Source organism: Pristis pectinata, chromosome 34 (genome assembly GCF_009764475.1).
Source record: "Pristis pectinata isolate sPriPec2 chromosome 34, sPriPec2.1.pri, whole genome shotgun sequence".
In the NCBI taxonomy this organism is placed as follows: Eukaryota; Metazoa; Chordata; class Chondrichthyes; order Rhinopristiformes; family Pristidae; genus Pristis; species Pristis pectinata.
The window spans coordinates 7,432,796-7,455,818 of record NC_067438.1 but is presented as its reverse complement, the minus strand read 5'-3'; the positions used below and the strand labels follow the sequence as shown (position 1 = coordinate 7,455,818).

General features: G+C 48.7%; 1 protein-coding gene across 1 annotated transcript; it reads right to left on the bottom strand.

The window, feature by feature from the left end:
- Positions 1–7,636: 7,636 nt before the first annotated feature.
- On the bottom strand, positions 7,637–18,694 carry rps5 (ribosomal protein S5). Its single transcript, XM_052043960.1, has 6 exons — positions 18,642–18,694; positions 16,161–16,266; positions 14,065–14,274; positions 11,656–11,784; positions 9,556–9,654; positions 7,637–7,752 (listed from the first exon to the last, which is right to left on the bottom strand). Exons 2-6 carry the CDS (start codon positions 16,263–16,265, stop codon positions 7,684–7,686), a joined length of 612 nt encoding a protein of 203 aa, XP_051899920.1. The 5' UTR covers position 16,266; positions 18,642–18,694; the 3' UTR covers positions 7,637–7,683.
- Between the last annotated feature and the right edge of the window lie 4,329 nt (positions 18,695–23,023).

Sequence of the window (23,023 nt, the reverse complement as noted above, 5' to 3'; positions counted from 1 at the left end):
AAAGCATTCAGCCCCATTCTGCAATGCATTGAGCACAACTGCCCTGTATCTCAACATATCTGGCAGGACCTTGGAGTACAAGTACATGGTTCCTTGAAAGTGGCATCAAAGGTAGACAGGGTCGTGAAGAAGGCTTTTGGCACGCAGGCCTTCATCGGTCAGGGCATTGAGTACAGGAGTTGGGACGTTGTGCTGCAGTTGTACAGGACATTGGTGAGGCCGCATTTGGAATATCGTGTTCAAATGGCCTCTTTCTGTGTTGTTTCAAAATCTGAATCTTTTCAAATAGTTTCCAGCCGCAAGAATTGTGTTCAGCTTTGGTCGCCCTGCTGTCGGAAAGGTGCCATTAAGTTGGAAAAGTTGCAGAAAAGATTTACGAGGATGTTGCCAGGACTTCAGGCACTGAGTTATAGAGAGAAGTTGGGCAGGTTGGGACTTTTTCATTGGAGTGTAGGAGACTGAGGGGTGACCTAGAGGTGTGTAAAATCATGAGGAGCATAGATAGGGTGAATGCGCACAGTCTTTTTACCAGGGTTTGGGAATCAAGGACTAGAGGGCATAAGTTTAAGATGAGAAGGGAGAGATTTAATAGGAACCTGAGGGGCAACTTTTTCACCCAAAGGGTGGTGGTTATACGGAACAAGCTGCCAGAGGAAGTGGTTGAGGCAGGTACATTAACAACATTTAAAAGACACTTGGACCAGGTACATGGATAGGAAAGGTTTAGAGGGATACGGGCCAAACGCGGGCAAATGGGACCACCTTAGGTGGGCAACTTGGTCGGCATGGACCATTTGGGCCAAAGAGCCTGTTTCCATGCTGTATATCTTGGTCCCATACCACTGACTAAGAGTGATCTGAGATTTGATGAGGTGGCACTGTGGTGCAGCAGTTAATGCTGCTGCCTCACAGCACCAGTGACTCGGGTTCGACACTGACCTCAGGCACTGTCTGTGTGGAGTTTGCCCATTCTCCCTGTGACTGTGTGGGTTTCCTTCCGAAGATGTGTTGGCTGATGGGTTCATTGGCAGCTGCAAACTGTCCCTAAGTGTAGGCAGGGGTGGCAGGAAAACCAAGAGTTGATGTACCTGTGAGAGAGAATGCGTTTCAGGGAAACAATTGATGGGGAAACTCTGCATGGACTCGATGGGCCAAATGGCCTCCTTTTGTGTTGTTTCAAAATCAGAATCTTTTCAGATAATTTCCAGCCACAAGAATTTTCTGGGAATGGGAAGGGAAAGGGCAGTTCCAAATTTCCATGAGTATTTGTAGTACTTCTTGTAATCACTTCAAAGATACATAGAACTGTGTGCTGTGTGCTCTTTTTCCTGGACACTTCCCAACTTCCCCCCAGAGGACGTAGTTCCAAGCTACTTTATGCAATCCTCTTTCTTGTCCATTTTAAGCACCTCAATCAGGCGACCGTTTTTTTTTAATTCAATCCAAGGGAGCACAATCCTCTCTGTGCAACTTGTCTCCAGAACACAGCCCTTGTATCAATGTTCCTCACTGTGCCTAACCTCAGTGTCACAGTTCCTGTTTTACGTTGGAATTAAAGAGTAGAGAAAGAGCCCCTGGTGGCCCAGCAGTGGCCCCAGAGGAGGCTGAGGGGAGACCCGATAGAAGTTTATAAGATTATGAGAGGCATAGATAGAGTCGACAGCTGGTATCTTTCTCCCAGGGTCGAATTGTCTAATAATAGAGGGCATGCATTTAAGGTGAAGGGGGTAAGTTCAAAGGAGACGTGCGGGGCAGGTGCTTTACACAGAGAGTATGGATGCCTGGAATGCACTGCGAGGGGTGGTGGTGGAGGTAGTTACTATAGAGGCACTTAAGAGACTCTTAGATAGGCACATGAATGTGCAGAGAATGGAGGGATGTGGACTATGTGCAGGCAAAAGGGATTAGGTGCCAGTAGCTTCATTAGTTTGGCACAATGTCATGGGCCAAAGGGCCTGTTCCTCTAATGTACTATGTTCTATATGTTCATTCCCTATGTGGGATATGGGCCAGATGTGGGCAAATGGGACCAGCTTAGATGGGCGTGTACGAATTGGGCTGAAGGGCCTGTTTCCACGCTGTATGACTCTATGACCCTGTCAATGTTCTCACTCGGAGTCATACAGCATACAAACAGGCCACTCTGGCCATCACATCCATGCTGACCATTGAGACCCCATCCACACTAGATAAGATGAGATTTCTTTATTAGTCACATGTACGTCGGAACACACAGTGAAATGCATCTTCTGCAATAGCGTGTTCTGGGGGCAGGCCGCAAGTGTCTCCACGCTTCCGGCGCCGACATAGCATGCCCACAACTTCCTAACCCGTACGTCTTTGGAATGAGGGAGGAAACCGGAGCACCGGGAGGAAACCCACGCAGACACGGGGAGAGCGTACAAACTCCTTACGGAGAGCGGCTGGAATTGAACCCAGGTCGCTGGCGCTGTAATAGCGTTACACTAACCGCTAGGGCATGTCTCGGATGGTGAGGGTCCTTAATGATGAATGCCGTCTCTTGAAGATATCCTCGATGGTGGGGAGGGAACTAAAACAGTGTGTTCTAGGTTCCAACCATCCCTGGGTGAAAAGAATTTTCCTCAGGTCTCCTCCAACCTTACCACTGCCCTCTCGATGGAAAAATTTCTCACCGTCCAGTCTACCCGTGCCTCTCATCATTTTGTATACCTCTATCAGGTCCCACATCGTCCCCAAGGCTTTATCCAGTCCCCTGCAAATTACTGAATCTGCATCCACTGCCCTTTCACGGGTCACTAATGGAAAAACAAATCTCCTCACCAATAAAATAATATCTCTCCACATTATCTCACGCTGTTGTGCTACATTTTGGAACGAGTAAAAGTGAACTGGCAGGAAAGCTGAGTGATGTCAGCACTGTACTCTGAAGCAACACTTCCAAGGAGTGCTCGCCAATGGAAAGGTCAGTCAATCCCATAGGTCAAGACTTCAAGATCACACAGAAAGTTAAAAACAAAAGCTGATGGGACATACCACTGGGCGTGCCCTTCTGCAAATTTCAGGATGCAACCAAGCAAAATGTATTAAAGTTTCTTCTGTCCACTTAAGCCGGATAAACTGCATTTTATAAAATAATTCAGCACCAGGGGTGGCTGCCATTTGTGTCAATGATCCGGAAGCTGTCCCAAGGGTCTTGCTGCTATCCCAAACACTTTTCTTTGAAGAGTTTACCCGACGTTGCATCCGAACACAGCCACCTCTTTGGTGAAATCCTATTATTGTAGTCATAAGAGTTCTGCAGCACGGAAACAGGCCCTTCAGCCCAACTTGTTGATGCCGACCAAGATCTGAGCTTGTCCTATTTGCCTGCATTTGGCCCATATCCCATGTACCTATCCAAATACTTTTTAAACATGGTAATTGTACCCTCCACTGCACCTTCGTCTACCAGCTCTTACCATTTACCCACAACCCTCTGCGTCACATGTTGCCCCTCAGGTCCCTTTTAAATCTATCCCCTCTCACCTTAAAACTATGCCTTCTAGTTTTTGATTCCCTTTCCCAGGGGGGAAAATACTGTGATCTTGCATCCTCTGTGCAGTGAAGATCCCAGGGGTACATGAAGCCTGAAGTTATCAAAGTTGTTTTAAAGGATGTATCTTCAGGGATAGACAAGAGGTACGGCGACAGACACTTCTTTTACTGAACAGACAATCCACTGGTTTAGACCAATGATCTGGAAATGTAGAACATAGAACTGTAGAGCACAGGAACAGGCCCTTCAGCCCACGGGTTCTGCGAGGCGGTGACGGAGGCGTTTGTCTGTCTGCACAAGGTGGGCCTGGTGTACCGCAGCCAGGGGCTGGTGAACTGGTAGTGCGCTCTCCAACTCTGCCATTTCCAGCATTGAGGTCGGTACTCAGCGCCCCGAGGGATGAACGACCGACATCTCCACAGTAACGCCTCTCGGAGTGTTAAAGGAAACTTAACACCTTGCTGTTTTAAGCCGGTATCTTTTTCCCAGGGTTGAGATATCTAATACATTTAAGGCATGCATTTGAGGTGAGAAGGGGAAAGTTCAAAGGAGATGTGTGGGGCGAGTTTTATTTTACACAGAGAGTGGTGGGGGTCTGGAACGTGCTGCCAGGCGTGGTGGTGGAGGCAGATGCAACAGAGGCGCTTAAGAGGCTCTGAGATAGTGCAGGAAATGGAGGGATGTGGACCTTGTGTAGGCAGAAGGTTCTAGTTTAGTTTGGTGTTTAATTAGTTCTGCCCAACCCCGAAGTATGAATTTACATTGTACCATGGCACTTTGGGAATTTAAAATCCATTAAATAAACAAGTGTGGAATTAAAATTAAAGGTGACTGTGAACATACGGCATTTCCATTAAAACCAATAATCTCCCCCACCTCTGCTGTGTGAAAAAGTTGCCCCGCAGGTTCCTTTTAAGTATTTCCTCTCTCGCCTTAAGACCTGTGCCCTCTCGTTTTAGACTCCCCTTATCCCAGGAAAAAAGACTGCAACCACCCACCTTACCCACACCACCCCCCCCCCCCCCCCCCCCATGATTTTATAAGGTCAGCCCTCAAGCCTCCTATGCTCCAGGGAGAGAAGCCCCGGCGTTCCCAGCCTCTCCTCCTAACTCAAGCCCTCTAGTCCCATTAACATCATGAATCTTAAATAGCAGCATTACCATACCGAAGAAAAAAAGAAATCAGACGTTTGTGGAGAATTGGCTGAGAGAGAGAAAACAGGTCATGATAAATGGTGTTTGTTCAGCCTAAGGAACTGTGGATACTAGACTTTCCCACAGGTCAGTTCAAGGACACTGCTTTTCTTCGACATATTACTCGCAAATCCGGGGGCAAAAAAAATCGGAATTTCCAAAGACAAACTCGGAAGATGGAACAAGCTACAGGGATGACAATTTCAACAAGACATAGCTTGACAAGTAGAGTGGTGAGATGGACGTTCATCCAAGTGTGAGATGCTGCATTTTCCCCATGAGGGATTGGAGAAAGTGGGGAAGGCAGTGAAGACAATTGTAAAGAGTGTGCAGTGATAACATGACCTGGGGATTCACCTGCCTGGGGTTTTGAAAGCACAGGACTCAGTGAGCAGAACACAAGTCATCTTGGCTTCATTAGTAGAACTTCCCTGTACAAAAGCAGAGGTTACTTTGGTTGGACGGCAACTTGAGAATTACACCCAGTTCTGGCCGCACCTCGGCGGGGGTAGGAAGGTGCTTGAGAGGGGACAGAGCTTCAGCTGCGAGGGTGGGTGAGAAAACCCGAGTTGAAGGGAGATTTGACAGATCACTCACCCTTGCTGGCCAATTGCGAATGAACAGGGGAGGGCATGCATTCAAGTAATCAGCCAAGAGATATGGGGAGGAAGTGGGGGAACCTGTCCTCTGGTGCTATAACGAGGTACTGCGATAATTAGACCATTGCATGGCACAGCACAGGGGATCATCGCATCGACTCTCACCAATTACCAACCTTAATTAGTCCCATGCACTTGTTTGTCCCCAGCTGTAGCCTTTTCATTAAAGGATATTAAAGATATCCTTTATAAGGTGCCCAGTTCTGGTCACCTCGTTATAGGAAGGATGTGGAAGCGTTGGAAAGGGTGCAGAGGAGATTTACCAGGATGCTGCCTGGTTTAGAGAACATGCATTATGAGGAGAGACTAAGGGAGCTAGGATTTTATTCTTTGGAGAGGATGATGATGAGAGGAGACATGATAGAGGTGGACAAAATATTAAGAGGAATAGATAGACAGCCAACGCCTCTTTCCCAGGACACCAATGCTCAATACAAGAGGGCATGGCTTTAAAGTAATAGGTGGGAAGTTCAAGGGAGATATCAGAGGTAAGTTTTTTACCCAGAGAGTGGTTCGGGCGTGGAATGCACTGCCTGGGGCGGTGGTGGAGGCAGGTACATTGGTCAAATTCAAGAGATTGTTAGATAAGCATATGGAGGAATTTAAAATAGGGGGATATGTGGAAGGGGTTAGATAGTCTTAGGTGAGGTTTAAAGGTCAACACAACATTCTGGGCCCAAAGGCCTGTATTGTTCTATGATAGACTCAAGTGATTGCACAGGACACCAGCTGCTTGGTGTCGAGTGAAGACAGGGCTCACTTGAACAACATTTGCAGGTTAGAGGCTTCAGCTCAGTGGGAAGAAATTCACCCAAGCCAGGAAGCTGTAGGTCTCTGAGATCTATGGGCTATTTCCAGGTATGTGCTGCAGGAAGATCATTGACTTGGTGAAAGACACACTTTCCTCTGACCAAACCTTGTTGGTCTTCCAGTGTGAGGAGCGCAAAGGGTGTGTGGTGCAGGAAGGACACAGTCAGGAGCCCAAAATAAAGATTTTTTTTGAAACAAAAAGGTGTGGGTTCAAATCTCAGTAGCTACGAGCTCAAAAGTCCAGGCCAACACTCCCAGTGAGGGAGTGCCGCAGGCAGAAGTGTCTTCTTTTTGTATCCCAGCCAATATTTATCCCATAACCATTTAAAAACCATCAGATTGTTTGTGGTGCCCTGCAGTTGTCAAATTAACTTCACATTTCCTATACATAGATCAGTCACACGCAAGTGAGGTGCTGCACTTCAGGAGGTCAGATGTAAGGGGAAAGTATACAGTTAATGGCAGGACACTTGACAGCATTGATGTAGAGGGATCTTACAGCACAAATCCATAGCTCACCGAGAGTGGCCACACAAGTAGATTCGCTGGTAAAGGAGGTGTATGGAATGTTTACCCTCATTGGTCAGGGCATCAAAGAGTCAAGTCCTGTTGCAGCTGTACAAAACTTTAGTCAAGAACACACTTGGAATATTGTGCAGTTTTGGTCGCCCCATTACAGGAAGGATGTGGAGGATTGGGAAAGGGTGCAGAAGAGGTTCACCACGATGGTACCTGGATTAGAGGGTTATGAGCTATAGGGAGAGGTTGGACAAACTTAAAATTGTTTTCTCTGGAGCAGCAGCAGCTGAGGGAGACCTGACAGAAGTTTATAGCATTGAGAGGTGTATAGGGTAGACAGTCAGAATCTTTCCCTGGGGTAGAAGTGTCAAATTCTAGTGGGCATAACTTTAAGGTGAGAGAGGGAAAAAGTTTAAAAGATGTGCAGGGCAAATTTCTATATGTAAATACAGAGAAAGGTAGGTGCCTGGAACATACTGCTGGGGTGGTGGTGGGAGCAGATACAATGATGGCATTTAGGAGGCTTTTAGGTAGACACATGAATGTGTAGGGATGGAGGAATATGGACCATGTGCAGGCAGAAGGATTCAGTTTAATTTGCCATCATGGTCAGCACAGACATCCTGGGCCAAAGGACTTGTTCCTGTGCTGTACTGTTCTATTAGTGACTAAACCCAAGTCCTTCACCATTGTATAGAGTTAGGTGATGTCTTGCAGTCCTTACGTAAATGCAACTCCCACGCCTCCAATCCACTGCCTGAAAGGGGAGAGTGTCACACAATGAAGTAGCTTCACAGCAAGAGGTTGAGTGCATGAATTAGTAAAAGACCACGTTATCTGTGGCAGTGTTACTGGCTGAAGGATAACCTAGTTAAAGTTTTAGCACCATGTTACTCAAAAGTCAGAGCCACTGTTGAACAGAGGACAGAAAGGCTAAATATCTTTCAAGTACTTTTATTAGACAATGAAATCAGACATGATGATATTAACGGTTGGACTTGGCCACACGCTCCAGCTCATCTTTCTTCTTGATGGCATACGAGTTCGAAGAGCCCTGTGAAAGGTGAAGAGGGAATCAGCAGACGTCTGGACAACGATGACCCAGCCCACACACATCTAGTGCTGCCACCTCCACCGCACCCATCTGCCACCAGATCACCTGTACTTCCAGGGATCCAGAGAGGACTCGTTTTAGAGGGCAGATTGGTGGGGGAGGAAGGAACTGGGAAAGGGGAAAGGGTTGCACAGTGGGAGGTCAGAGGCAGCGAGGAAACAAATGACAGGTGGGGAGCAAGTGCTCACGGAATGGAAACAAGGAACACACCGGTTCCAACAGCAACACACTCTTCAGAATACAACTGCCTGGAGCCAAAAGGCCATAAACTTCCTGTTTTTTTTAAATTACCACTAGCTCCTGCCAGCAGGAAAGAAATGCGCTCAGGGCCAAGCGGGACAGTGTGCGCTCAGGAGCAGTTCAGACTGGCCATTTCTCCAGACGATGCTGGGGCCAACAAAACTTCCCAGTTACATAAATGCAAAAATAAATATTCAAAGGGAAGCAACTAAGTAACTCAGCAGTTACAAAGTTCAACATGCAAGCAAATGTAGGTGTGTGTGTTTTAAAGATAAATGGCTCAAGGGAAGAAGGCTGACAACAAATAAACACTGCTGTTTGGAAAGCAGGAAGGGACCTTTAACACCTGTATGTAGTCTACCTACCAACTGTGGCAAAGCAGCACAACCTCAGGGCTGCAGAAGGGATTCATGCTTAAGTTTTTTTTAAACCACTTGCAGCAATGCAGCACACCCTTGGGGCCAGAGAAAGGACTCAAGCCGAGGTCAAATGGCTCAGGACCCAGCCACACGAGAACCACAAAAGCTAGGTGCTACCACCCAAACAGGAGGATTTTTTTTTATATATATACACACACACACAAAAGGACTGCAGAGCACCCAGAAAGATATCTTTGGTCACATGTACATCGAAACACAGTGAAATGCATCTTTTGCATAGTGTGCTGGGGGCAGCCTGCAAGTGTCGCCACGCTTCCAGCACAGCATGCCCCCAACTTCCCAACCCGTACGTCTTTGGAATGTGGGAGGAAACCGAAGCACCCGGAGGAAACCCACGCAGAGCCGGGGAGAGCGTACAAACTCTTTACAGACAGCAGCCGGAATTGAACCCGGGTCGCTAGTGCTGTAAAGCGTTATGCTAACTGCTACACTGCCGGCACGTCGTACATTAAAGCGTTTGCTCTGCCCCCCATGCATTCCGAAACCTTGAGACTACATAAGGAATTTAGGCTTCAGAATAAGGGAGCATAGACGCTGCCATCTAGTGCACACTGAGGTGGCAAACACCTATCCAAACTGGTCCCAACTCCACTACACACACAGGCCACCTCTCTCAAGTTCAAATCCGATTTTGAAAGCAAAAGGGTGGAAGGTGAATTTATCTCCAGCATCCTTCCCTCCCTGAACAAACAAGCGAACCACCCTGCGGCTCTTTCTGCTGATTGTTACATTATCTTTTGCTCAGGGTGCCAAGGGCAGGAATGCACCAAGCCTAATGATTTGCAGTTTTCAAATACTGTAGGAAACAAGACCTGAACCACACAAACTCAGAATGACACAGCAACTCGTTCGAGAAAGGAAACTAACACCAGTGATTTAGGCGGGACCCTCTACTGTGACCTCTCACTGTGGTTGACACTCCCTTGTTTATAGTAGGGTTCTTTCCCCCATCTCTTCTCTCAACTGCAGAAACCAGACCAAGCCTTCAGGGCTCAAGGAAAAATTTGTTTTTAAATTTTACAAACACAATTGGGTGCTGCTCCACCCAGCTGAAGTGACGTACCTTAGCAGCATTGATGAGCTCATCTGCCAAGCATTCTGCAATAGTTTTAATGTTCCTGAATGCAGCCTCTCTGGCCCCAGTGCACAGCAACCAGATAGCCTGCAAACACACAACCGGAATAAGAGACAAGTTAGTCAGGCCAGAGAGCGGTTCGAACACTCCCATTGCTTCTGTTGCCATTTCATGGCTGCAGCCAGCTTGCGCCTCACTGTAGGAGCCGACACCTACATTTTATTACAGCAACCTACAATACAGCCAGTATCTACATTTTATTAACACACTTGGATTTGTGATTGGTCTTCTGTACCAGCGAACCCCATGTTCCAGTGAGGTTTGTGTTGCGAGAAAACCGTCCGCATCAAGGTTTTCTGTAACGCTAAGCTGTGCCGTCTGTGTATGCCTCAAGAAATGCAAGTTTGAAGAAAATAATTTTGTAAACACACGAGACTGCAGATGCTGCAATCTGAAGCACAAAACAATCTGCTGGAGGAACTTGCACTGGACCGCTGCCCCAAAACAAGTTTCATAACATATGTCAGTGATAATAAAGCTGATTCTGATTAAAGCAGAGTGCGTGTGTGCATGTAGGAAGAGGAGAAAGAGGAATTGTCAATGTTTTGGGTGAAAACCCAGCATCAGAACAAAAACAAAAATAAAATTGTATTTGTCAACTTTTTTCCCCTACATCAGTTCCAAGAGAGACTATTATTCCCTATCTCAAAATTCTTGGGTAGCGATGTGCAAATTTTGTGCAGGCAAATTTCTATACCCAAACAGATATAATCGCAGGGGTTGTCCGTATCCACAAAGCTGGAAAAAACATTGACATGCATTCATGCTGCATATCTCAGGAAGTGACTACACATTTCAGGGGTCCAAACCAGAGCACAAAGGACTGGTTAACTGTGAGCCATGTGAGATGAGAGATAAAGTGCTGGAACCATTCATCAGGTCAAGTAACAATAGGAGTAGAATCAGAGCAAAATGGTTCAGGTCACAGTCAGAAGCAGGAGAAAGTGAAGTTAATGCGAGAGAGGGAGAAACATGAAAATATGTAAAAAACTGATCTGCTCTTCTAACCATAAGTAACTTGTCAACCACCACTAATAAACAGTCTGGACCTGATAGGTTGTTATTCTCTCCACAGATGCTGCCTGACCTGCAGTTTTGTTTTGATTTTCACAACTTATCGACCAGATGGCATCACTGACAGCTGATCACCACAGCACGCCTGGCCTCACCCCAGAGATATCCCCTTGTCCTATCCGCCCCACCCCACTTTCTCTACGACTTAAAACCAACTCGTTTCCCCCCTTTCGATTCCAACAAAGTGCCTTAAACCAGTTATTAACCACCTCTCTCACCATTGGTGCTGCCTGACCTGCTGAGCGTTTGTCATTTTATTTCAGATTTCCAACATCAGGTTTTTTTTTGATTTTTGTTTGCCTTGGAAATAGCTACAACTTTCTTCCCCAAGCAACCTTTAATCTCCAAACGGCTAGAACCCTCAGTACAAAGCAGTGTCCAATCCTTTTACCAGGCAAGAATACAAGAGAGTACAGACATAAGACTGGTAAATGATGAGATATCCGTCATCCATCATCTGACTGAATGGCTTCTTCTGCCAAGCAATGGATGGACACTGTTCTGCACAGGAAAAAGTCCTGTGGGGAAATGTATGCCTTATCTGGGAATGATATGCAGATCATTCATTAATTTGCTTAACAGCAGCAGCAATAGGAGCTCAAATTCATATCAATGAGGCTCACAAATGAAATCTCTTTGCCAAACACTGTAGCTGCAGTAAGGTGGAGAGCCACCAGAGGGAGCACAAAGCAGATCTGGCAGGGTCCAAACCGGGAACAAACTCAACACTTCAGCACGACCCCATTTTCTCTGACAAAGGGTCCCGGATCTGAAACATTACCCATAGATGCTCCCTGATCTGCTGGGTACTTCCAGCACTTTCTGCTTCCGTTTTTTTCCGCATCAAGCCCGACCCGAGTTGAATCCAAAGCAAGTTGGGGGACATCACCCTGTTCAGCACCAACCTCCCTGCAGAGATTCGCCCGCGAGCAGCGCCCGGCTCTCCCACTGTACCTGGTTGACGCGCCGCAAGGGGGACACGTCGACAGCCTGTCTCCTCACGGTGCCAGCTCGCCCGATACGGGTGGAGTCTTCCCGGGGCCCGCTATTGATGATGGCATTCACCAACACCTGCAGTGGGTTCTGAAAAACAAGGACACAGCTCAAGTGAGTCACAGGCACCAACAGCCCAGTCTGCAGTGTCCCCAAGCAGCTACAGGTCAGTTTGGAACCACATCTCACCCACACTGCGCTGAATTATAATAGTTTTGGTGTTTTTTTTAGTATTGTGACTATTGCAGGACGAGAATTGTGACATGCACGTCAGCACACGTGGTCTGCTTGTCCACAAAGGACTGAACTCAGTTAGACTCTGTGCCACCAAGGAAGGGATGCTGTTGGCCACCACTTAATGAAGTGGCTCTCAAATTGGAACGTTGAATGCTAATCCACAGGCTGAGGGAATGGAAGGTTGTGGATCACGTGCAGGCAGATGGGATTAGTTTCATTCAGCATCGTGGTCAGTACAGACGCTGTGGGCCAAAGGGCCTGTCCCTGTGCTGTACTGTTCTGTGTTCCAAGGCTGCTGCCCATCCTCATTTCTCAGCATAACGAAGGCAGGGGAACGGCAGAGTCAGCAGCATCACTGACAGTGAATGACGAACAGTGCCATAGAGCCACAGGTTCACCCCTTCCACCTACCCACACCCCAGGCCCAATCTCTGACCATCTTTTGAGGTGCATCAGGCAGGAAGTACAGGAGCCTGAAGACCTGAAGGTTCAGCAGCTTCTTCCCCACTGGCATCAGTGGGCTGCCCCCAGAACACCACACAAAAGATGCATTTCACTGTGTTTCAATGTACATGTGACTAATAAATAAATCTTATCTTATTTTATCAGGTTCTTGAACCGACCTGAAAAACCATAACACTACCTTGGACTTTGTTTTTTCTCCTCTCAGCCTTGCTCATAACTTGTAAGTAGTGTCTCATAACTCATATCATTCATCACTAGCGTCATTGTTTCATACACATACAAGTTAGGTACAATTTACGTTACCTTATCCTCATACTGTGCTGCTGCAAAAAAGCGAATTTTCGCGGCATTTATACCCTGTGTAAGCATACCTAGGACTATCAACTTGAACTTGAGTGAAAGCAAGAAGTGGCCCGGTTAACTGTCCTCGCATTCATGCAGGGGTTTGACAGGGGCTGCCGAGGAGTCCCAACCTACTGGGCCACAAATGTGGGACGGATAAATTTCAGGGCAAGCTAACTCCAAGGAGGAATGGGATGCTAGGCTGCTCCGAGGAGGAGGAACAACCTCTTGGTGACGTAGTGGTTAAGTTACTGGACTAGCAGGCAGAGTTCCAGATCAAGGGGGACTAAATACACCATGAAATATAAGTAATGGAATATAATTGGAATTTAAAGCTAGCATCAGCGACAATATTGACAAGACCAATCTGATTCAGCATGGGGTGAATGAACCGCCCTTGTTCTGTGGACCCAACGGGTTCAGCCTGTTATAGCTTGTTGCCATCTGCTGGTCATACAGGCAGAAAACTCGAGCCGAAGGTTTGTACTGAGCAGCTGTCAGTGAACACTGCCCAGGCAGTAAAGGCAAAGTTAGACGTGCAGATAGCTGAAATGAATTGGTAATCAAGAGAAAATTCTCAATGCTTAAACAATTCCTCTATGCATCCAAAGACAATAAATGAAATACCAGGCACCTTGATAGTTACCCCTGATAAATCATTGATATTTTACATCTTTGCTGCCTCCCTCCAGAGGAGGGAACTTTGCATCTGTTCCAGTTCCAACCTCAGAACAGCTCAAGGCACTTAATGGCCAATGGTGTACTATTGAAGTGTGTCCCCACAAGCACAATGGGAAAACAAGAGTCATACACTGAAGAGGCCATTCAACCCAGTGAGTCCCTGCTGACCGGCAAGCACCCATTTACACTGGTCCCATTTTGTTCTATGCATATTGCAATCTAACCCCCCCCCGCCCTCTCCAGGTTCAACCTCCCACTTACAAACCAGGGACAATTTACGATGGCCAGTTAACCTACCAACCCACATTCTTTGCAAAGTGGGAGGAAACCAGAGCCCTTGAGGGAGAACATGCAAACTCCACACAGATTGCACTGGCAGCCCAGATATCTAGAGCTGAGAGGCAGCAGCTCTCTGCACTGTGCCGCTCAATGTCACCGAGTCCTGTTTTACATCAGAGACAAGGTATTGACTTATACTTCACAGCACCGTCGGAAGCGCTGCACACCTCCGTGTGGTACTGGAGTGGGACACAAGGCCACAGGTCCAAAGTGACAGACCTGACCCATGGCCTACTGTAACACTGACTAATCCATCCCCACCACCCCCTCCCTGAAGCCTTGCCCAGAGCCCGGGCACTCACTCACCTCGCCAGTCAGCAGGTGGATGATCTCGAAAGCGTGCTTGACGATGCGGACAGTCATCAGCTTCTTGCCGTTGTTGCGGCCGTGCATCATCATGGAGTTGGTCAGGCGCTCCACTATCGGACACTGGGCCTTGCGGAAACGTTTGGCGGCATAACGGCCGGAGCTGTGGGGGAGATACTTGGCGTACTTCTCCTTGACAGCGATGTAGTCCTGGGGGAAGGGGGGTGCGGGGATTACCATCAACCACTACACTCAACGCAAACGCTGTGGGAACACGAGCAGATGGCAGGAAGCTTCTCCACCGCCCACCCCCCCCGCACCCCCCCAACAATAGGAGGTAGATAAAACTACAGGGATTTGAGCAGAGATTTGAGGACGCGAGCTGGACCTCTCTCACCCAGAGTGGCGAGTACCTGCAATACACAGCCCAAGAACGGTGGAAACACAGCACAAGAATGGTGGAAACAGAGTTGCAGACAGCATTTTAGTGTCTGGACAAGCACTTCAATCGCCTGTGCATAGACCACAAGCCAAGTGCTAGAAGATGGATGGGTTAGGGCATGTGCAACCCTTTAGTCCAGGTCTTTCCATACAAGGAAACTACTCCCCATGTACTCATTATAGGAAGGATGTGGAAGCATTGGAAAGGGTGCAGAGGAGATTTACCAATGTACTTGTGTATGGAATGATCTGCCTGGATGGCCTGCAAAACAAAGCTTTTCGCTGTATTTCAGTACATGTTACAATAATAAATCAATTTCCAATTAATCTGGTGAAGCACAATTTCCCTTTCAAAAACCAATGCTAACTTTGCTTAATCACCTGGATTTTTTGTTTGAAGTACATTTCTATCATTTTCTGTCCCTTTCCCAAACCCCAGGGACAAAGCCATTTCAATAAATGGAAACAAAGAATGCTTTGTGAACATTAAACCTACACTGAGTTACTGGATTATCGTAACCAGACAACTCCGTTCTCAGTTTAATTTTTCATTCACGTCCTCCTTGGCGATAAACATTGGTAAGCTCACGAGGTGCGATTGGAGCAGCTGAGACCTGTGACTGCAGCGAATTTTGTAGTTGGCACAACTGCAGCCGGTGTATCAGTGGTGAAGGGAGTACGTGACAAGGTTGATGATGGATGGGGTGCCAATCAATCAGATTGCTTTGTCCTGGGTGGCATCAAGATTCTGGAGTGTTGTTGGGAGTTCCACACAACAAGGGAGAGCATTCCATCATTCTCCAAGCATGCCCTGGAGATCGTAGAAAGGCTCTAGGACATCAGGAGGCAGGTAACTCTGGATGCAACCGAGCCACAGATAAATAGGCAAGGGCCACATTTAACAAGCACTGGGAGCAAATACCAGGTATTCAGGAAGGAGATGAAGTTTTCCTGGGTTGTAAATGTATCTGTTCCTTCACTGTCTTAACTCCTGGAACTCCTCACATAACATCTCTGTGGACATACCTTCACAAGGACTACCTCAATGCATCACTACCGGCAGAATATCAATTATGAGGCAGCAGTCACACAGTACCCAAACTGGTAAAAGGTCAGCAACCTGAAACATTACCCGTTTCTCTCCACATGGATGCTGCTCAACCTGCATTTTGTTTTCTTTAAATGAAAAAAAAAGGCAAAGCAACATTCACAACCTGCAGAAAAACTGGACAGAAGAAACGGCAGATGATGAAATCTGGAGCAACACACAAAGCACTGGAGAAACTCAGCGGGACAGGCAGCATGTACGGCGGGAAATGGGACAGTCAACGTTTCGGGTTGAGACCCTTCATCTGGACATTCCAGTGCAGATGAAGGGTCTCAACCCGAAACGTCAATGTCCATTTCCCCTCGTAGATGCTGCCTGACCCGCTGAGTTCCTCCAATGCTCCAGCAAAACCTACCCTTCTTCGATGGTGGTCAGAGAGGAGAGCCCAGGTTCCTTCTGTGAGGAACTCCTCAAGAGACCTGGGATAGCCCTAAATCCACTCTCTCCACCTCCCCCCCCCACCCCCACATGGAGCAAATGTTTTAAGCTTATTTCCTTCCATGAAGGTAAACCCAAGTGACAACAGAGGAAAAGACAAGATACAGACCTGCAAGGAAATATCATTGATCTGAACATCGTCAGTGCTCCACTTGCCAAACAGCTTGATTTCTGGGGTCTCTGCGACCGCGGGCACACTCTCCCACTCAGTCATTCTGTGAAGAAAGACAAACATCAGAACTCAGCCAATTGCCATGATAATCCCCACAAAACATCCACAGTCTCAGCAACTCCACACCGGCAATGGATCCAAATACCATCCCCGACCCAGTCTAAACAGAGTTGAATCTGACCACCATCACCTGAGGTTACCCCATCTCAGTCCGACCCCCGAATGGAAGCAGACTGCTAGCGATCCCAGGAGTGGCCATCTTCCATTACCCTAGAGGCCAACTCTACATTGGTCAGACCCCCATCATGTACAGCAAAAAAATAATCTGCTAGAGGAAGTCAGTGGTCAGGCAGCATCTGTGGAGGGAAATGGGCAGGTGACGTTTCTGGTCTGAAACAGGCTGGGAGGTGATAGTTGGAGGCAGCACAAAGGGCTGCAGGTGACAATCTGACAGGAAAGAAAGGTGGAGCACAGAGGAGATGGGGTGGACATACAGGAGACAATAGACTAGAGATGCTGGAATCTGCAGCAACACACAAAGCACTGGAGGAACTCAGCAGGTCAGGTAGCATCTACAGAGGGAAATGGGCAGTTGATGTTTCGGATCAAGACCCTTCATCTGGAGTGTGTGGGTGATAGACAGTTGGAGGCGGTGGAAGGGTAAAAACACGTAAATCAGGACGAGAGAGGAAAGGGAGAGGGGGAGCAGATTACCTGAAATAGGACAATCCAATATTCACACCGTCAGGTTGTAGACCACCCGGGTGGAATGAGGTGCTATCATCTGGAGCTGCTAATCTCAAGAGCTGACAGAGCGCTTCACTCTGCCTTATCCAGCACAGTCTAATCCTGATGTGGACAGCCACCACCACTGACCCATGGGGCAAAGAACACTCACTTCACCTCCCACCACCCCCTTCGTTTATCCAAAAGCAAAACATTGCAAATACTAGAAATCAGAAATATTTTAATTTGAGAGAGTAGTTGACTCAGCACAGAAAATCACGAGCACCTCCCTCCCCACCATCTACAGGAGGCGCTGCCTCAAGAAGGCAACATCCAAAGATCCCCACCATCCAGGCCACGCCAGCTTAAAACCATAGAACACTACAGCACAGAAAAACAGGCCATTCGGCCCTTCTAGTCTGTGCCAAAACGTTATTCCACTAGTCCCATTTACCTGCACCCAGTCCATAACCCTCCAGACCACTCCCGTCCATGTATCTATCCAATTTATTCTTAAAACTCGAGTGAGCCCGCATTTACTACATCAGATGGCAGCCCATTCCATACTCCCACCACTCTGAGTGAAGAAGTTCTTCTCACAGCTACATAGGGCAGGAGATACGAAGCCTGATAGTCCCACATCATCAGGTTCAACAGCTGCTTCCTTCAACCATTCAGCTCTTGAACAACCAGCACAACCCTTGATCACCTCAGTAGAGTAACACTATGACCACTTTGCACTGCAATATAGACATTTTTTCTTTGAAAATGTGTGTATAGTTATGTTAATTAATGTTATTCTGGTGAATGCTGCTAATATGATGCCTGTGATGCTGCTGCGAGTTTTTCATTGCACCTGTGCACACGTGGACTTGTACATGTGACGATAGTCAACTTTGACTTTAGTCAGCCCCCCCACCCCACAACCCCCCACCCCCTCCCACACAACCCCCCGCCCACACCCCCCACCCACCACCCCCACCCACACCGACCCCACCACCCCCAACCCCCCCACCCCACCCCCTCCCCACACACCGACCCCCCCACACCCCCCTGACCCACCCACCCCACACCCCCTCCCACACCCAACCCCCCCGCCCACACCCCCCACCCACCCACCCCCACCCACACCGACCCCCACCGCCCCAACCCCCCCACCACCCCACCCCCCTCCCACCCACACCGACCCCCCCCCCACACCCCCCTGACCCACCACCCCACACCCCCACGACCCACACCCCCCAACCCCCCCACACCCCCCCCGACCCACCACCGCCCACCCCCGACCCCCCCCACCCCTCCCACCACACCGACCCCCACCACCCCCTCCCACCCACACGACCCCCCCAACACCCCACCACCCCCAACCCCCCCACCACACCACCCCCGACACAGCAGCGCACTCAAACTGGGCCGAAGCAGTAACGTGGGTCGCTGTTCACAAGCCGGGCCGGGGCAGGGCCAGGGGGGTGAGATGGGGACCGGGGGCGGGAGGGCAGGGGGACGGGGCTCGGCTCCAGCCTCACCGAGCAGGCCGCAGAAGCAGGGGACCCTCGCCTGAGGGCCTCGCCGCGGCCTAGTTACCTTCAAGCCCGGGGGTGGGGGGGGTGTGGCCTCCCTCTCCCGCGGCCCGCTGACCCTCATATCCCGGCCCGCGGACCTCCCGCCCCCCGGCCCCCCGGCCTCACCCACCTGCTCCGCTCAGGCTCCGCCGCCGAAAGGACCTGCTCCGGGTTGCACCGCGACAATAAAGCAGGGGCACCCGTCGCCGCTCCGCGGAGCACGCCCACATCCGGGCCGCCGCACCGAGTGCGGGAACGGAGCATGCGCCGTCCCCTGGGTGAGGGCTCGGCGCCGCCATCTTTACTAGGGGCGAAGGAGCCGAAGTGCCGTAAAGAGCATGCGCGGGGGCCCTTCGCCATCTTTCTAGAGGCACTTTGGACGTTGCGCATGCGGCTTGGATGTCTTTGGGGGGGTGTGGGTGGCGCCATCTTTAGTCCAGGCAGCTTCCGCGCCGGCCACGTGGTTACAGGCGAGGACAGGCAGAGAACTGGTGTTTATGTAGCGCCTTTGGGACGTGTTTCAAAACCCTTTGCAGCTACTGACGTGTTTCATGTAACAAATGCAGCGGCCAGATTGTGCACAAGATCGGATAATGGATTAAATTGAAACAGGAAATGCTAAAACACTCAGTCGGTCAGGCAGCGTCTGTGGAGGGAGAAGCCAGTTAATGTTTCCAGTGTGAGACCCTCCACATCTCACGCTGGCCTTTCATCAGTCAGAGCAATGACTATAGGCGTTGGGACATTATGTTGCAGTCGCATAAGTCGTTGGTGAGGCTGCACTTGGAGCACTGCGTACAGTTTTGGCTGCCCTGTTATAGGAAAGCCGTGATTAAACTGGAAAGAGTGCGGAAAAGATTTGCAAGGATGTTGCCAGAACTAGAGGGCCTGAGTTATAGGGAGAGGTCGGCCAGGCTCAGTCTTTATTCCTTGGAGTGTAGGAGAATGAGGGGTGATCATAAAATCAAGAGGGCAGAGATAAGGTGGACGGTAACAGTCTTTTCCCCAGGTTAGGGGAGTCCAAAACTAGGGGGCAGAGGTTTAGGGTGAGAGGGGAAAGATTTAAAAGGGACCTGAGGGGCAACTTCTTCAAGCAGAGGGTGGTGAGTATATGGAACGAGCTGCCAGTGGTTGAGGCAGGTACAATTGTATCGTGGGATAGGCACATGGAGGGGTGGGGCTTCGAGGGATATGGGCCAAATGTAGGAAATTGGGACTAGGTGGGTGGGCACCATGGTCGGCATGGACTCATTGGGCCGAAGGGCCTGTAACCGTGCTATATTGCTCTATGACTCTATATAGAGCAATGTGACAGTGAGGGCCAGGAAATCTGGTTTCTGTGGTTGACGTTGTGAGGACCCTGGGAAGAAATCCCCATCCCCTGTTTGAACCTTTTACGTCTACCTGAGAGGTGAAATAAGATTCGCATTTACTTATTGAGTTTAATGCAGCTTTTAAGGATTCCTAAAGCACTCTACAGCCAAGAAAGTACATTTCAACTGGCGGTACTGTTTCATATTCCTATTATGCCATTTGACCCATCAAGTCAATGCCACCTTGCAGAATTATTCCAATCTCCCACTTAATTCCCACTATCTTGTTATGTTGTGTGCATTTCTGGTTGCTTAGCTATAGGAAGGATGTCATCAAGCTGGAAAGAGTGTAGAAAAGATTCACCAGGATGTTACCAGGAATGGAGGGCTTGACTTATAAGGAGAGACTGGGTCAGGCTGTGACATTTTCCCCTGGAACAAAGGAAGCTGAGGGGTGACCTTATAGGGGCTTATAAGATCATGTGGGGGTGTAGATAAGGTGATTGGTCACAGTCTTTTATCCCAGGGTAGATGGGTCTAAAACAAGAAAGCATAGGTTTAAGGTGAGAGAGGAGAGATTTAAAGGAGAGCTGAGGGTGGTGGGTATGTGGAACGAGCTGCCAGAGGAAGTGGTAGAGGCGGACACAACTACAACGTTTAAAAGACATGGATAGGGAAGGTTTGGAGGGATACGGGGCAAATGCAGGCAGCTGGAACCAGCTCAGGTAGGCAACTTGGTCGGCGTGGACAAGCTGGCCCAAAGGGCCAATTAACTTACCAAGCCACACATTTTTGGGACGTGGGAGGAACCTGGAGCACCCAGGGAAACTCACGGGGTCACAGGGAGAAGGTGCAAACTCTGCACAGATGGCAACTGAGGTCAGGATTGAACCTGGGTCATTGGAGCAATGAGGCAGCAGCTCTGCCTGTCACACCGGTGTGCTGCTCATTGGTATTGGTTTATTATTGTCACTTGTACCAAGGTACAGTGAAAAACTTGTCTTGCACACCATTCATACAGGTCAATTCATTACACAGTGCAGTACAGAGTGCATTGAGGTAGTACAGGTAAAAACAGTAACAGTACAGAGTAAAGTGTCACATCTACAGAGGAAATGCAGTGCATTAAGGTGCAAGGTCACAACAAGGTAGATCATGAGGTCAGAGTCCATCTTATCGTATAAGGGAACAGTTCAATAGTCTTATCACAGTGGGGTAGAAGCTGTCCTTGAGCCTGGTGGTACGTGCCCTCAGGGTCCTCTATCTTCTGCCTGATAGAAGAGGAGAGAAGAGAGAATGACCCGGGTGGATGTGGTCTTTGATTATGCTGGTTGCTTCACCAAGGCAGCGAGAGGTATAGACAGTGTCCACGTGCTCCAGGTTGCCTTGTGATTTCCAGCCTCAGACTGCTTTTATCCTGCAGTTACACTATATAGTCTTATGATCCCTTAGTACGATAAGATGGACTCTTGACCTCACAGTCTACCTTGTCGTGGCCTTACACCTTATTGTTTGCCTGCACTGCACCTTCTCTGTAACTGTAACACTTTATTCTGCATTCTGTTATTGTTTTCCCTTGTACTACCTCAGTGCACTGTTGTAATGAAATGATCTGTATGGATGGCATGCCAAACTATGTTTTTCACTGTACCTCGGTACATGTGACAATAATAAACCAATTTACCATTACCTGACATTCAGACGTTTGGAAATGCAAGAGACCGCAGAGATGCTGGAATCTGGAGCAACACGCAAACCGCTGGAGGAAATCGGTGGGTCAGGCAGCATCTATGGAGGGAAATGGACGGTCAACGTTTTGGGTCGAGACCCTTCATCTGACCTAGCAGTCCAGATGAAGAGTCTCAACCTGAAATGTTGACTGTCCATTTCCCTCCATAGATGCTGCCTGACCTGCTGTGTTCCTCCAGTGGTTTGTGTGTTAGTCGGGGATGTCTGACTGGAACATCCCCCCCCCCCCATTTTACAGAGACATGCTGCTAAGAAGACAGACTGAGTAATTAAATTGTTTTAATTGATGGCGATTAAAAAAACAAATCAGAAAGCTCAAAGGACAAGCCTTCTCTTCAGTTGCCACCCAGTGGATTTGACTCATCTACATGTATCCGAGATGGTGCTTTCAGTTTCCGGAACCGAACTATCTCCGAATCCACCCGAAAGCCGGCTTTTTTGTCACGGATGTTGTCGTCCAGTTGCTTCTTCGCATGCTGCAGCATGTTGATGTTACGTTTGGTCTCTGCCATTGCATCGTCCAGCGCTCCAATGCCCTGCTCAGAGAAGGGAAGCAGTGAGCCAAGGCAAAGAAGGAGTCAAACGCAAGCTCGGTCCACATCCAGGCATACCTGCCACCAGGGATTACAGGCCAGGAGAGGAAACCAGAAGTGGTGTCCTCCCCTTCATCCCGGAGAAGGAACGATTAATTCTTAAATGAACATCTTAAAAACTGCCAATGCCGTAAATGTTAAATAAAAATAAAAAAAGCACTGCCAGAGGTGGTGGAAGCAAATACAACAGTGGTGTTTAAGAGGCATTTCGGCAGACACAGGCAGGGAATGGAGGGATACAGATCATGTGCAGGCAGATGGGATTAGTTCAACGGCATCGTGGTCGGCACAGACAAGGTGGGCCGAAGGGCCTGTTCCTGCGCGGTACTGTTCTACTTTTTATGTGCTCAGCAGATCAGGCTGCATCTGTGGGAAGAGAAACAGAGTTAACGTTTCAGGCTGAAGACCCTCAGTCAGAACTGGGGAGGAGACAGACGAAGCTTGTTAAGCTGTCGAGAGGGGTGGGGAGAGGGGGATGTCTCTGATAACCGTGAACAAAACGTTGGTTAGGCTGCTCTTTGGAGTATTGTGTGCAGTTCTGGCCGGCACACTATAGGAAAGATGTAATTAAGCGAGAGAGGGTGCAGGAAAGATTCCCAAGGGTGTAGCCTGGATTGGAGGGCTTGAGTTATCAGGAGAGATTGGATAGGCTGGGTCTGTGTTTCCTGGAGTGAATATGATGGAGAGGCATAGATAGAGTAGAGAGCCAGTCTGCCTCCCGTGGTCAGGGAATCTGAAACTGGAGGGCATAGGTTTAAGGTAAGAGGGAGGCTGTTTAAAGTGGTAGATTTTCCGCACAGAGAGTAGTTGGTATCTGGAACGAGCTGCCAGGGGAGGTGGTGGAAGCAGGAACAGTA

What these genes read in the sequence shown, in the direction of transcription:
- rps5 (XM_052043960.1), bottom strand. Translation starts at nt 16,265, where the DNA reads ATGACTGAGTGGGAGAGTGTGCCCGCGGTCGCAGAGACCCCAGAAATC. An exon ending in TCAATGATATTTCCTTGCAG is followed by an intron (nt 14,275 to 16,160) that starts GTCTGTATCTTG and finishes CCCTTCCCCCAG; the next exon opens with GACTACATCGCTGTCAAGGA. An exon ending in AGCTCATCAATGCTGCTAAG is followed by an intron (nt 7,753 to 9,555) that starts GTACGTCACTTC and finishes CACCTTTCACAG; the next exon opens with GGCTCTTCGAACTCGTATGC.